The sequence below is a fragment of the Microtus ochrogaster genome, chromosome 18, assembly GCF_000317375.1.
Source record: "Microtus ochrogaster isolate Prairie Vole_2 chromosome 18, MicOch1.0, whole genome shotgun sequence".
Lineage (NCBI taxonomy): Eukaryota > Metazoa > Chordata > Mammalia > Rodentia > Cricetidae > Microtus > Microtus ochrogaster.
The window spans coordinates 49,406,019-49,421,332 of NC_022020.1; the positions used below are offsets into that span (position 1 = coordinate 49,406,019).

Here is a 15,314-nt window from a genome sequence, read left to right on the forward strand (position 1 = left end):
CCCCATTACAGATGGTTGTGAGCCACCATGTGGTTGCTGGGAATTGAACTCAGGACCTTTAGAAGAGCAGGCAATGCTCTTAACTTCTGAGCCATCTTTCCAGCCTTTGAGTCTATTTCTTACTTCATAATATTTTTGGGGAATTTTGGAATTATTTTACATTGTGCTTCAAATATTTTTCCCTAGTGATCTCATATGTATATTAGGTACTTAAAATTTCCTCATTTGTTAATGATGCCTTAAATTTTAAAATTTTATTTATGTAAATACTTATTAATCTCTCTGTCTGTCTCTCTGTCTGTCTCTGTCTGTCTCTCTGTCTGTCTCTCTGTCTCTGTCTCTGTCTCTGTCTCTGTCTCTCTCTCTCTCTCTCTCTCTCTCTCTCCCCATTTCCATGTCCTCATGTGCAGTGGGGTCACTACAGGAGATCTTTTCTGCACCCGTCTCTCCCCACTGAACCCTCTCCCCAGACTTCTTTTGAGCCCCTCTAAGATCTATTTAGTTTCTTCTGAGTAGTTGCAGTATGATTTGTCAGTTTTCATCAGAGTCTGAACTTTAATGTATCTTTTTTTCCCTGGGTAATGATTTTTATATCTTTCCTAACTCACTTTGATTTGAGTGTGTGGAGTTATCTAATTATTGTCATATCATTGCTTGTTCTGAGTTTGTTTTTAATTATTTTTCTTATCGATTATACTTTCCTCCCTCTGTAAATTTTCATGTTTGAGTAACACCACACATGCTTGCCATTTTGTCAGAGGGGTACCGGGTATTTTGTGTTCTTACAGACCTTGAGCTTCCTTTTAAGATGGACTTCTGTGAAAGCAGTTTGAACAGGTAGATTTTTGAGCAATGCTCTAAACAAGGTAAATGAGACTCCCTATTACTGAGGCAAGGTTTTCCTTAGGACTCCATCAAATGCTCCTGAATCTGAGGAGTCCCCACAGGCTGGTGGAGGAAGGCACTCTTTCTGGACTTTCTGATGGCTCATTCTTCTTTCCTTGCTAGTTTCCTGAAGTGCTCTGATTGGTTCTCTGCTGGAACCTGAGGCCAACCTTCTGCACAATTCAGGCTCCTAACTCTTTTCTCTTTTCTCTAGCCTTAAAATCTGTCCTCTTCTCCCAAGACCCTCAGCTTTGTGTCCCCTACTCATTGAGTTTAGATTCCCTGTGTCTTGATTTAGGAGCTCTGTCAAGATGATAAAACAGGACAATTATGGTGTTCACTTTGTTTCATATGTATAAAAGAAAATGTTTATTTAAAAATAAATATGTAAAAATGTTAATTTCAAACACAGAATTTTAAGGGGTTCTCTGATTCATCTAGTACCCCATTGCAAGCCTGCATTTCTACCACTGACCCTGAAAAGGTACCTGTGATGCAAAGGGCTAGACACAGGCCAGGAGAAGGTACCTAGCCTCTGGCTTGCACTATTCCAGTCTCCTCACAGTACTAAACTCTAATTAACTTCGTTTTTAAAAATTAAATTAATTCATTTTTGTTGAAAATAGATTTTTTCATACAATATTTTCTTCTCCCAGTTTCTCTTAGATCTTCCCACCCCCTACCACCCAAATCTGTAAAATCTATATCCCTTCTTTCTCTCTCACTAGAAAGCAGAAATCTAAAGAACAACAACAACAATAATAATAATTAAAATTAGATAAAAGTAAAAACAAGCAAACCAGAACAGACACAGCTTCTTTAAGGAGTTTTCGCTCACAGTTCCAAACTCTCAGTAAAATACAAAATTAGGTCGCTAACATTTTCAAGCATTTCTAATCTTCAGAAGTTAGTTTTTTGTGTACTTATTCTCAGAAAATAATTGAAAGATATGTATAATCAAATTAGAAAATTAAACAAAAGCAAAATAACAGAGAGCCTAGAAAGCTAGGATCTGTTGAGAATATGAAGAATTTGTTTCATGGTAACTGGGTAACTGGATGTTTCAGGATGATAGCTACTCAGCAGACAGGTGCAGAGTATTTCTGGACATGCTACATATCTTGTAGAGAGGACAGTGAACTTGGTCTGTGGAAAATCACTGATTGACCAGAGTTTATATCTGAATCAAGCAGGAAATTATTTAGGGATCCATGTTGCGATAGTGCCTTCATGGTTACTGTACAAATTTCATAACAGGCTAATGAGTATGGCTTTCTATTATCTCTTCTAACTAGAACACATTAAATGGGAATGTTTCACGACAAAAGGCATTAGAAAGAATTTAGAGGTTTTATTTTTCATGTACTTTTTTTTTATCACATTCATCACAAAGTTACTCTGTTAATTGTGCCTTTAGCATTGACACAGAACATGTAGTCTGACCAGTCAAATGGGATGTTCTATTATTTGATTTTATTTTGACTTTGTTTTTGTTTCTGATTTATTTGGTCACACAGTTTTATAATGATAAGACTTCCTTAAAATTTTAAGATAGTCAAGAATGACCAAAAAAAAAAAAAAAAAAAAAAAGAAAAGAATGGCCTTGAGCTACTGCTCCTTCTACGTCCGTCACCTGAGTGCTGGAATTACAGGCCTATAACATCACTTCCAGTTATATTTAGTTTTGTACTCCAGATAGATCTTAGGAAAAGAGATCAGCCCAAATTAATGATTTATCTTAAATATTGTATGTTGATTTAAAAGATGAGTAGACTGCCCGTTTACATAAGACATATAAAAGCACAGACATAAAGGAAGATTGTAAAAAGGAAAATAATGCAGACCTGGTGCAGAATATCCTCATGGTAGGTGTATGGTGGCTGATGCTACAAGAGCTCCTGCTTTCTAAGGGTCCTTTCCTTTCCTTTCCTTTCCTTTCCTTTCCTTTCCTTTCCTTTCCTCTCCCTCTCCCTCTCCCTCTCCCTCTCTCTCTTTCCCTCTTTTTTCCCCTCTTCTTCTTTTCTTCCTTATCCCCCCCTTCTCTCTCTTCCCTTTCTCTTCCTTCTCCCCTTCATTATGATAACCATTAGCATTGTAGTTAAGGCTACTCAACATTAAATAATCGTGTCTTTCCAGTGTGAAACTCTGAAAAACTTTACTTCTTAAGCATTGCATTTATTTTCCTATATTTTTGGATATTCTTTTTCCCCCTGTGGAAATGTAAGGGCTCTTTGTGCTGATAAACTAGAAGACTTTTGAGATTTAGACCAGTATGTAAAGAGTCTTTGTCATTCAAAATGTTAATCTCTGTGTTTCTCTTATCACAATAGGAGTGGGGGTGGATGGAGTCTAGGATAAGCTTCAAATGAAAACAGATAAAAAAACATAGGTGTTATAATATTGAAAAACACATTTATGCTATTTAAAGAAAAGCTGGAGCCAGTATTTACAGTCACGTCATATACAAGTTTGTTAGAATGATCAAGTTTTCCATGGGACAGTAGCAGTTGATGAGTCTGGGAACTACAGTAATGCTTTCTTAAAGGACCCTCCTTGGAAAAATAATGGGACTTATATCTCTTTCAATTATGTAAGAAAAAGAAAATCATAAGTGTCCCTGCAACTTTCCTGCTTTAATAAGATGAGCAAATATGACTTATGCGTAAATCTTCAGTATCCATCACAGAACTTTTCGGGTTTGACATTTATTATTAAACGTTGAACATTTTGAGTGCTCTTTTTTCTTCTAGTTTCTGAGTTTCCTATATGGATAGTTGTAAAAAGCTGTGACAAGAGTTTAATTTCTCAGTGAACTGTGACTGTGTTTCTAGAGTTTGACATTTCAGTTGTGAGATAGCGTGAGTAAATTTTATGTAGGTCCAGAGATTTTTAAATCTTAATAAATCTGAGTCCTTAATTTCTATTACTTGGTTTGTAGCATCCATTGGATTTATTAAAGTGTAAAACGTTAATGACTCCAAAAAAGAGTACCAAGGGTTTTTCTTTTTTGTAAATAGTTGAGTGTGTTGAGCACCAAGTCCTAGCGCAGGTCCTTAACAGCTTTACCAGCTGCACTGCTGCTGCTGCTGCTGCTTTGTGAATACTAGTTCACTGAGAAAATATCAAGGCTTAATTCCACTTATTTAACATGGCAGATACTGATCAGTTACTACTCAACCTTTACTTGTTTATTCATTTATTTTGGACTTTCGCATCTTTTCATTCTAGTGCATCTGTAGAATTAAGGTGAAACCAACCAGAATTAACACAGATTTTTCAGAACACATCTTTTTCAGAGGCTGTGAGAGGACTTGTAGTGTGGGAGGGTTAGTCAGGTGGGAGCGCAGCAGAGAGCATCATATACATAAAAAAATTGTTCCTGTAAGCGCATTTAATACTCCTGTTTCTACTGTTGGGGTTCGCTGGAGGAGGCTGCTCAGCACTTTTGGTGGCATGAGGTTCAGCCACAGGGGGAATCCCCCTTTGCATGCTTATGAGCTTTTTGCACGGTGAAGTAAATGTTATCTAGGTCATTTTAACTGAATTTGTAATTAAATGGTAAAGAGAATTTTAAAAATAAAAGTATTCATTGGAGGATATTAACTATTTGGTGTCCTTTTAAAGATTATGGTAGAAATTTTATATAATATGACATATAATTAATGAATATAACATAAGATAGTCATAACTCTATTATAAACAAAACTCAGGTCTATCCTAATAAAAAAGCAGCACAGTGTTCCACATAGACGTTCCATGGGTGGGAGAAGTATGGAGCGCGTTCCCAGACTTCTTTTAGTTCGACTGGTCCCCTCCCAAGTGCCTGAGTGACATTCTGGTGAAAATTATAAAAAAGTTGTTTTTCTGCAGCTGTCGTATCATAACAAAAGAGCCTCATGGCATGAAAAGCAAACACGTCATCTAGCAGACCATGCCTGATCTACTCAGGAGCACACACCCTTTGCTACCCAGTGCATGGCATATGGTAATTTCTTCATAGGAAGGAAGTGACAAATGATGACCTCTAAATTTTACCATTGACCTCTAGTTGTAGAAGGTGTACACCACAAGGGCCTTTGGCTTTTTCATATGCTAATTTAAGCTGCAACATTTTCCTAGGAGTACAACCTTTTGGGGTTGGAGAAGGGATTGGTTCATGCCTCGGGTAGGAATCACAATGTGCACGATGGTTTTAGTGCATCTAGTTTTAAAGTGAATGAAACTATTAAGTCTTCCAAGAAGAGTTCAATATGGTGTACTGTGTGTGTTTTCTACAAGTTGGTATACTTGAAATTGAGTTCTTATGTAAGTGTAGACAGTCAAAATGCCATTTAGTATTCTGTTGAGAGTTTTCAAAATAGTTTACACGTAATATTAGAGAATAAACTTCTAAAAACATGATCAACAATATGAAGGCCTCAAAGTTTTCTCTGTTATATATTTAAACACTGAATCACATTTCTGTTAATTCTTAATGTAGTTTTTCTTGTTTTGTGGTTATATTTTTATAAGATTTTTCTTTGTTGTGGACTTATAGTAAAAAAGATCTCAGCTTTGAGCGAGAGTTGAACTTCTTTGAGATCACCATTCAAAGAGGCGCTCTGTCTCTGTGGAGCTTCTAATGAGCCTTCCTTTCCAATTAAAACATCAGTTTTTAGTTGGATGTTCACTATATTTTGCTAACTTTGTTTTCATTCTTCACTAATACTAAGCTTTTTTTCAGAAACTGCTGACCCTCAATTCTTTCCTCTTTATTTCTCCTATTTTTCTCTGCAAGTCGCTGCACCTGTCGTTTCTGCTCGGTCTGACGCTGATCACTCTGGCTCTGACTCTGCCTCTACCGCTTTACATACCTGTTTCTTAGTAAATGAAGGTATTCTCTCTCTTTGTATCAACTTCCTTTCTGCCTCTGCTTTGGCCTGATAGACTTATTCTTTTTTTTTTTAATCTGATTTATACCTCCATCTGCTTTATTTTATGAGTCCTGGGTTTCCCATTTTGTAACTTTATTTGCTGAACCCAGTGCCAGGAGCCAAATGTAGAAAATGTGATGTTCCTCCTTTCTAGAGTGAACCTTGTCTGCCATCACCCACACAGCTACAGAGAGCAGGGATGCTAAGCTTGCTTATAAGGTGACTTGCTTGTCAGAGTGGTTTTTGCCATTTGATTTGTGGCATTAACAATAATAAACTTATTTTATATGTACGATTAGTGTATGAGAGACACAATGTGCTGTCTTTACACAACCATATACACTAGCAAAAGATGAGTAAGTCTGTTAATTGACATTCTCATCTGAAAAGCCTTCATACTGATTACGTAAGCCAATAAGAGTTCACCTATTCCTGTACTGTTTCTGCTCCAGGCAGAGGCACAGATTGTGAGTTCAGTTGGCCTAACATCCTTCTTGTTGTGTAAATTACACAAATGGAATGTAATTTTGGAGCTTTGAAATTGAGAATGGAATATGCAAACATTTGCTGTTTCGAACTCTCTTAGCATCGTTGAACCTGAAAAGTAATGGAACTTGTGAGCTCTGCGTTATATCCACTTTCTCCTGTATGGTCTCGACCTTTACTAGTTTGTGTAAAATAAAAAGGAGGAACTTTATAAAATCAAAAATAGCACTGAAAATAATTCCGACTCTTCACCAAAGCTAATATTGCAAGGCCATTAAGACAAAGGGATGTTGATTGTGTGTGAAGCACAGAGCCCCCGTTACAAGTAGTGCTCCCAGGAAAGAAAGAATGGAACTTAAAGTGACAGTATCATTGTCCTTTGGTTTCTCTATCAGAGGACTATGCTAAAGTTTGAATGTGAAGGCTGGGTTGGAATAATCAGAATAATATTTGTTGAGCCATTTTAAAAATAACATTAATTTAAAATATGCTGTAGGGCTTTTATAAGAATCACCATGTGCTAAAGTTGACTCATAAGTAGTTCATTAAGACGTAGTGAATCATTAAAACATATTAAGAACTTACACATTAGTGATATATGTGTATCTACTTATATGTTATAAATTTTAATATTAAATGTATGTTCATCATCTAAATTAATGTAATCACATATTTATTACCTGTTGATGAGAATTTCTTTACTGAATGGATAAATCTTAAGTAGGTGACTCCTCTCTCTTTTTAACAGTTTCAGAGATCACTCTATATTTTATCATAGGGTTTCGTTATTAACTTAGAAGAATACAGTTTTAATTCTTTCAAAGCACAGAACTGTTAAATTTCTGTGCTCACAGACAATATATGTATATGAGTATAGTGGTATGTAACACATGCCTTTACCAAATAATTAGATTTCCTATCAAGAATCAGAAATTTGAAAAAAAAATATTTTCTTTAAGTTGGAATCAGTGATATTTAAGACTGTAAATTTTGAATTGTCAAGTTTTTGTGTGTAATGTTTTCATTCACTTTTTCATTAAAAATTAACGTTATGCAATTTTAGCTTTGTGACTAAGTTTCTGATTCATTAGGAAGAGAGGGGTTCAGTAACTATCTTAATTAAAGTCCCTAACAAGGGAAGGCTCCCCTTTTGGCTGGTTGGCAGCTCACAGATGGCCATGCCTCAAGTGACTGAACCTATGATGAATATCTGAGAATGTCCTTTGCATGACAACAAGTTCATATGTCTAAATGTATCTCACATGCCTTTATTTCTATGCATTCCTATCTTCTAATATGTTTATTTTAGAAAATGTTTCTAAAAATATGTTTTCTATGAAAATTTGGCTAAACTTTTTGTGGAAAATTGTTCTTATTGGTTTTAAAATCTACACAGTTCTTAGAGGTCACCAAATACATGATTTAGGGGTGAAATACATTTTATGATGTTTTGATACATAATAATATTAAACTAAAATGATTTATAACATCATTCTATAGATTTTCCCTTTTTGTTTTTGATAAGTTTCATTAATAAAGCTTTATATTTGCTGGAGAATACCAACATGTCTAAAGTTTTGCTGTACGTCACATTTTGGTAGGATGGAGCCAGTTAGCTGCCATGCACTGTGTTATGCTGCCAGACCTGCTGGGGCTGGATAAATTCAGACCTCCTCTTCTGGAGATGCTGGCTCGAAGATGGCAAGATCGATGCTTGGAGGTAATGATGAAGTTATAAGGAAAATAAAAATACTTCAATAAACAAAAGTAATACTTATCTCATTTGTCCTATCACTCATTCCATTGTGGAAAATGTGGATTCTAGAGTTCCATGTTTTTCCTCCTTTGTTTCTATAGTAAGCAGTAAACTTTCTAGCTTGTTTATTTATTTACTCTTAAAAATTTATTGAGTATTTCATTAAAAGTTCCACATACCTTTTAGAATTATGGCTTAAGAATTGGTTTCCATAGAAAAATGCAGCCACATGACAAAGACATGTATCCATAGTTAGTATAATAATCCCTTCCAACAAATTCCAAGTGAGTAGTCAGAGACCAATAGAAAGTCCTGTGTTCTGGTAAAGCAAGACAGTTTTGTTTTTTGTTTTTTGTTTTTTTGATTTTTTTTTTTTTTAGTTTTCTTTAGTTTTTTTTGAGACAGGGTTTCTCTGTAGCTTTGGTGCCTGTCCCGGAACTAGCTCTTATAGACCAGGCTGGCCTCGAACTCCCAGAGATCCGCCTGCCTCTGCCTCCCAAGTGCTGGGATTAAAGGCGTGCGCCACCACCGCCCGGCAGCAAGACAGTTTTGGAATTTAAAAAGAGTTGGGTTAAATGTTAGTGAAACAATTACTAACTTTTTGACCCTGGATACTTTGCTTAGTCTATGTGGAAAACATTTTAGAGACAATAATGTAATTCTTATGAGAACATACATGTTGCTAGGCAGTTTTGCTACATGAACATCATAGATTGTACATTTGTATACTCAATATATTACTGTGATGTCATTGAGATATGATTTGATAGGACTGCTGTATTTCTGGCTTTTTGTTGGCTGAAGCATCATAATACTTTTAAGATATTTGCTTGGTCTGGTCTCTGTTGACTCAACTTCAAACAGAACTGAAGTATAGTAAAGTTTTCATTGAATAATTTTTTAGTTCCCTTTAAAAGACAGTATATTTATAAAGAATGTTTTACTTAAACTCTTCTTTAGATGAGGCTGAATTTTTCCTTAAGCCATAAATAGTTAATAAATTGATTAGTACTTTGCTTAAAAATAGACTAGCGTTTTTGGGTTTTTGTCTGTGGTATTTTTGTTAAAAACCCTGAAATTAAAACACAAAATAAAAAGGTTGCATAGCCAATTGAAAGAAAAATTGATATGATTTTGAAAAATGACTCCCTCTATATAACCTGAAAGAGGTTACACAGGAATCTATTTACCCATTTTGTTTGTGTCTAGGTATATGTGAATCATGTGGATTTATACCTATTGGATTATATAAAAGATCAATGCTTGAGGCAATGTTGATATGATAAAGTAGATAACAAATAGTAAAAAGGCTTGGTGAAATGTAAATTTCAAATCAAGAAATAATATTTTGAAGACCTCTGTCATCTCTCTGGCCTGTTGACTCAAACATTATTTCCCGTGAATAGCTTTAATGTATTTGGCTGCCTTCATCCCCTTCCCTTAGCTCCAACCAAAATTGTCATATTTAAAGAATTTACTAGATAAGGTTAAGTTTCTTTGGGGTATTGGGGAAAACAATTTACTGCTTCTAACATTGATTTTCTTTAACAATAATAATTACTTGGAAATTTAATAATTAAAGATGCTGTTTTACAGTATAAGAACACTTTAGAAAATCAAATTTTAAACATAAAGTTGATTAGATATCTTTCCATTAGTTTAAAAATATTTTTGAATGAAAGCATCTTGGATCATGTGTAAAATGCTATCATTTAATTTCATCTTTCCAAGCTACTCACTTTCTTATTTGATTTGTACGTTTTTTCTCATGTAAATAAATATGCTCTCTGTGTTTTCTGATTTTTATATTACTATAAACTTTCTGGTTTGTGGCCGTCACTTCACCAACTGACATGCTTTTTGTCATTTGTTTCTGTGATTCTCTTAGGTGAGAGAGGCGGCGCAGGCCCTGCTTCTAGCAGAGCTGAGAAGAATTGAGCAGGCAGGACGAAAGGAAACAATTGATACCTGGGCTCCTTATTTACCTCAATATATGGACCATGTCATATCACGTAAGAGTTTTCATGCTTTTCTGGAAAACTTGGGAGGATTCTGAGTATCAGTCTCAGAAGTGTTCATGCTTTGTGACGTGAACAAAAGTGAGAAGAAGGGATGCTTAAACCCCAGTCTTTCTGATTTGAGTCTTGGTAGTTTAGAGTATGACAGTTTAAATGAACACGATAAAGCAAATATCAAAATATCCACTAATGACCTGACTGTTTGTGATGCTAATCCCTACTGATAAAAGCAAGCCCTACTCTATTTAACCCTAACTCTTTCCTCTGCATGTTGTTTTGTTGACCTTGTGGTTTCCACTTGGTCCATATTGATCTTGTGTTATGAAGTGCAGACACTTTTTAACATTACATTGATACTTGAAAAAACAGAGATTTAGTAAAGTTACACCTGTGCACAATGGGAAAAGAGAAAATTAGCAAGAATTGTGGCAGGTGAGTCTTTCAAATAACTTTGATTTGAACAAATTGGGAAAATTATTGTCTTTTGGGGAACTGTTGAAAATACAGCCTTTTTACTCATGCTATTTAGGTTAAATTCATTGGGAAAAAGGTTGTATTTGTTAGCATAATTTTTTTCTCTCTGGTAAAAATGTTTGTCTTCAGTTTACTAAAGTATTCATTTTTCTAAAAATGTTAATTGAAATTTTATTTTGATTTGTGTTACAAGCTAGCTTCAGTTTTTAACATAAAGTCTTAGTTAAACTTTAAAAAACGTTTTACTATGAAATTAGGCCCGGAGTTTACAGTCTTCCCCACTGCCAGTTGTTGGTGTAGTTAAGTACTTACCCGCATCGTGCCCACCCTACGTGTTATTCTAGTAGCACATGCCCTGTTGAAGAGGCGAGGCGAAAGGAATTCTTAAACGTTGTTAACTGTTAGAGCTGACTTGGTTGCCAGATCAGCCTGTGTTGACTTGTGGTGTTTAATTAGGCATGTGACCTGGGGGACTCTGCTAGAGTTTATTGGCCTCAATCTTTTCAGTTAAAAATCAAGATGATAGAGGCTTTATAGAGTCATAATGGGTATGGAGTGAGCTGACCCTTGTTAAGATTGGTACCTAGCTCACAGTGAGCACTATTGATTTGTTGAATAAATAAATACTTGAGACAAGTGTGGTCATGTTCACATGACTAACACATCAGGGGCATAACAATTCTAATTAAAACTCATCTGAGTACCTCGATATTTACTGAGTGAATGTAAAACATTTTACACAAAAGTAGATTAAGTAAAAACAACGACATCAACAATAGCAAAAATGAAAACAAACAACAACAGAAGCAAACCCCCCAAATCTAGGAACTCAGCCTAATTTCAGAATTTCCTTTCTGCCTCCTGTCTGCCGTGGTGTGAGCAGCTCAGCTCCACCATGCCTCCTTGCTATGTCTGATTGGCATTCCTGAAGCCAGTAGCTAATAAACTTTCCTTCCTTAAGAAAAAATAATTTAGGACCTCTAACATACATTTACTTTTTAAAGATAGTAGGCTTAAAATTCTTTTGACAATTTTTATATAAAAAATTTAGGCCCAGGGACTGTAGTTTAATGGTAGAGTGCCGGCCTAACAAAAGGACAAAATAAAAAATTTAAAAGTAAGTTTCCAGAATATACACACAAGAAAGAAAGAAAGGAAAAAAAGAAAAGAAAGAAAGAAAAAAAGAAAGGAAGGAAGAAAGGAAGGAAGAAAAGAAAAGAAAGAAAAAAAGAAAAGCAAAAAAAAAAAAAACAAAAACAAAAACCAAACATTTTTGGAGTATTTGAATAAGTAATCTAAGTAATCTCAAACATGCTCCCTGTTCCTGATGTGAGCCTTAAAATTAGAAAGTAGATTCTGATGGTTCACTGTGACATAAACCTTGCTGAATAAAACTTCCTCAAGGGTCTGGGAAGATGGCTTGGTTGGTTAAGCGCTTTCCATACAAGCATGAGGACCTGGTGTACCATTGTAATCCTCTTCCTGGAAAAGCAGGGAATAGGGCATCCTTGGTGCACCAACCAAATCGGTGAGCTCCATATTTAGTGAGAAAGCTTGTCAGAAAGATAATGTGAAGATCTATTCAGGAAGATGCCTCTCATTGTTCTCTGCCCTCAGCAAAGGGGCCCACACACATTTATATATACAATTTAAATAAGTTATAAATAAATAAACATGTAAATTTATTTGTAATTTTGTATATATATTCATATACATAATTAATTTTTAAAATAATCTTCACAATTGAGGACAAACTATGAGTGAGGTACTCAAGAGTAGCCTGAAGGTCATTCTACACAATAGCAAGTCACTGTAGATTCTTTTAAGAGGAAAATTGCATTTAAAAATATAAAAGCAAATCAGAAACGTCTTTTTCAAGACATCTTTATTTAGCTGCCACAAAAAGGGAAATGGAAACCAGATATAAATGTGGGCAAGTCGAGCGAAAGAAGTTTCCAAGGCCCGATAAGTGATTGCATTTAAAGAGCTAAGAAAAGAACCAGAAGGGATCTGTGAAGCAAGAAAACCAAAGCAAACATGCAAAATATTCCCAACGCATGACCTTCTTTCTTATTGTATAGCTGACCTCGTGAAACGTTTGTAATACATGCTCATTCTAAAGAATACAGATCTTCTAGAACATTTCAATAGGAAATTACAGGCTCTGGTCTTGAGGGGGAGATTCAGATGGAGAAAGGCAAACAGTGAAATGTAGGGAGTCATATCTTCCTACAGGACTGCAAGCTGCCATTTCTACCAGCCCATTGGCACTCTACAGATCCCTTCTGAGTCTTTAAGCCCTATAGCCAGGAAATTCCTAGTGTTTTAAAATCAGACTGTTAATGATGCTGAAGAAGATGTTACCTATTATCGGCTCTGTCATCTGAAATTTAAATGCTTAGTTTCGAGTTACAATTTTAGAATTTGTTGTTTACCTCAAGAATTACAATAAACCACGAGGTAGTGGTAGTGCATGCCTTTAATCCCAGCACTCGAGAGGCAGAGGCAGGTGGATCTCTGTGAGTTCGAGGCCAGCCTGGCCTACAAGAGCTAGTTCCAGGACAGGCTCCAAAGCTACAGAGAAACCCTGTCTCAAAAAACCAAAAATAACAACAACAAAAAGAATTACAATAAATCACTGTTTAAACAAAACACTTTGATTCATATAGTTAAACTACTAGACTGATATTTAGTTCTACCAACAATCCACATAGGATAAATTAAATTAAACTCTGATATAAAGTAAAAAAAAAAAGAAAGAACAACTAAGAAAAACGTTAAAAATTAGTACTGAGTTGTACTATTGACAGTTTGGAAAAAGAGATAGCATTATTTGTTATATCTATTTTATTTTGCTCCTAGAAAGAAGAGAATGGCTTTGCTACAAATTAAAGGTGTAATATAGCCACTAATTATTCCCCAGAGCAGTGGTAGAAATGTGTGTACCATGAGGTACCTGTTAGTGGGTCCAGAGAGGATAATGTAAACAAAGAGTAATAATGATCACAATTGTTTAGAAACTTTCTCTATATCAGATTTTTGCTAAGTACTTGCAAAGCTGATTTTTAAATTTTTTTTAATTTATTTTTTTTTTTATTTTTTGGTCTGAGGCAGGGTTTCTCTGTAAAATAGTCCTAGCTGTCCTGGAACTCACTCTGTAGACCAGGCTGGCCTTGAACTCAAAGATCCACCTGTGTCTGCTTCCTGAGTGCTAGGATTAAAGACATGTGCCACCACCATCCAACTTTTTTCTTTCTTCTTTTTTTTTAAAATTGTATTTCTATGTATATTGTTGTTTTGCCTGCGTGTATATCTGTGTGAGAGTGTAGGATCCCCTGGAACTAGAGTTACAGACAGTTGTGAGCTGCCATGTGGGTGCTGGAAATTGAACCTGGGTTTTTTGTAAGAGCAGCCAGTACTCTTGACCACTGAGCCATCCCTCCAGTTCAGGTCTGTGCCTTTAATTTAACCAGTTTGATAACCTGGTAAAGTAGATACTGTTGTTGTCACACCCTGCATTTTGTTTTCTTTCACATGAGGTAATAGGCTAAGGATCTGAAAATTTGTCTGAAGTTCCTTCTGGCACTTAAGTGACTGCTAGACCACAAAACTCACTTTTCTTACCCTCTGTTTATTCTACCTGGCTTACTCCAGCATCCTGAGATCTTAGCTGAGGGTATATAAGTAAGAATAAATAGACTAGTCAGTTGGCTTGCCTGCTACTGCTGTAAAATGATGTCTTTCCAAGTCATGTGTAACTGTAGCACAAAATGAAGCAGAAAAATAACTGTTAGAAAAGTACTCTCTGGTATTTTTCATTATTGTTTAAGTATAGAGTAATTTGCTCCTAATTAAGTTTAAATTTTTCCTGTTTTGTAATTAAATCCTTTTTACTTGAGTATACTATTTGAGTACCTCAAAAATTATGTGAATGCTGGATTACCTAAAATTTGAATTTTATCCCCTATTGTGATTGTGTGTGTGTGTGTGTGTGTGTGCAAGAATAAATAGACATACATTCTACTAAATGTAACCGAAACACCACACATTATCAACTTTTGATTCAATATGCTAATCAATTCTGGAACTCTAATGCTGAGTGTCGAATTAGTTTTACTTTTTTATTGAGAGCTTTCTGTTTTAATAAAAGGGAATCAAGCCAAAGGAATAGGGATTCTGGGTGTATTAAAGGAGAAGAAAGCATTTAACAAATGAGGAATGACCACATAGGGCTGGCGAACAGATTTTCTGTCCTAGGGGATCAAAGGTTACAGAGCCAGCTGGTGGACAGCCCACACCTGCTGTCCACCTGCTTGTAGTGAAGCCTCTTCCACCACTGATGCCAGTGTTTGTGGAGGTAACCCCCACTGCGAGTTTAAAGGGTGTTTGACAAACAGAACCTATTCCTGGCATGTGCATCTTAGTCACTGAAATCTAGAACATGTTAGACAGTCTATCTGGAAAGTACACCACGCACCAGCAATTGTCTTATAATTTAACCATTCTACGTATTTAAAGATATGTAATAATTACACGAGCGATATTTCAAATGCCTAAGTTATGCCTGGTTATTGTAGAAGAATGCCTTTATTAATTATTTTTCTGAAATCCAGAAAGCGTTCTTCTTGGAGAACTCTTGGATTGTGATAGCCTCTTATCTTTGAGATCCAGGTTAAGTAGTTAGCAGCTTCAGCTAAGTTCACTGTCAGGAAGGGATTGGACTGAGAATAAAAACCATGCCAACTGGCCGTGTTGATAATACTCTCTGTATTTTATATAGGT

The 15,314-nt window shown here is 35.6% G+C and overlaps 1 protein-coding gene across 1 annotated transcript in view; it reads left to right on the plus strand.

The window, feature by feature from the left end:
- Nucleotides 1–15,314, plus strand: part of Wdr7 (WD repeat domain 7) — a 276,473-nt gene that overhangs the window by 78,394 nt on the left and 182,765 nt on the right. Inside the window, exons 17-19 of the mRNA XM_005356195.2 lie at nucleotides 5,663–5,758; nucleotides 7,886–8,004; nucleotides 9,929–10,052. Of these exons, the coding sequence (XP_005356252.1) occupies nucleotides 5,663–5,758; nucleotides 7,886–8,004; nucleotides 9,929–10,052 (339 nt within the window). The remainder of the gene's footprint in view (nucleotides 1–5,662; nucleotides 5,759–7,885; nucleotides 8,005–9,928; nucleotides 10,053–15,314) is intronic.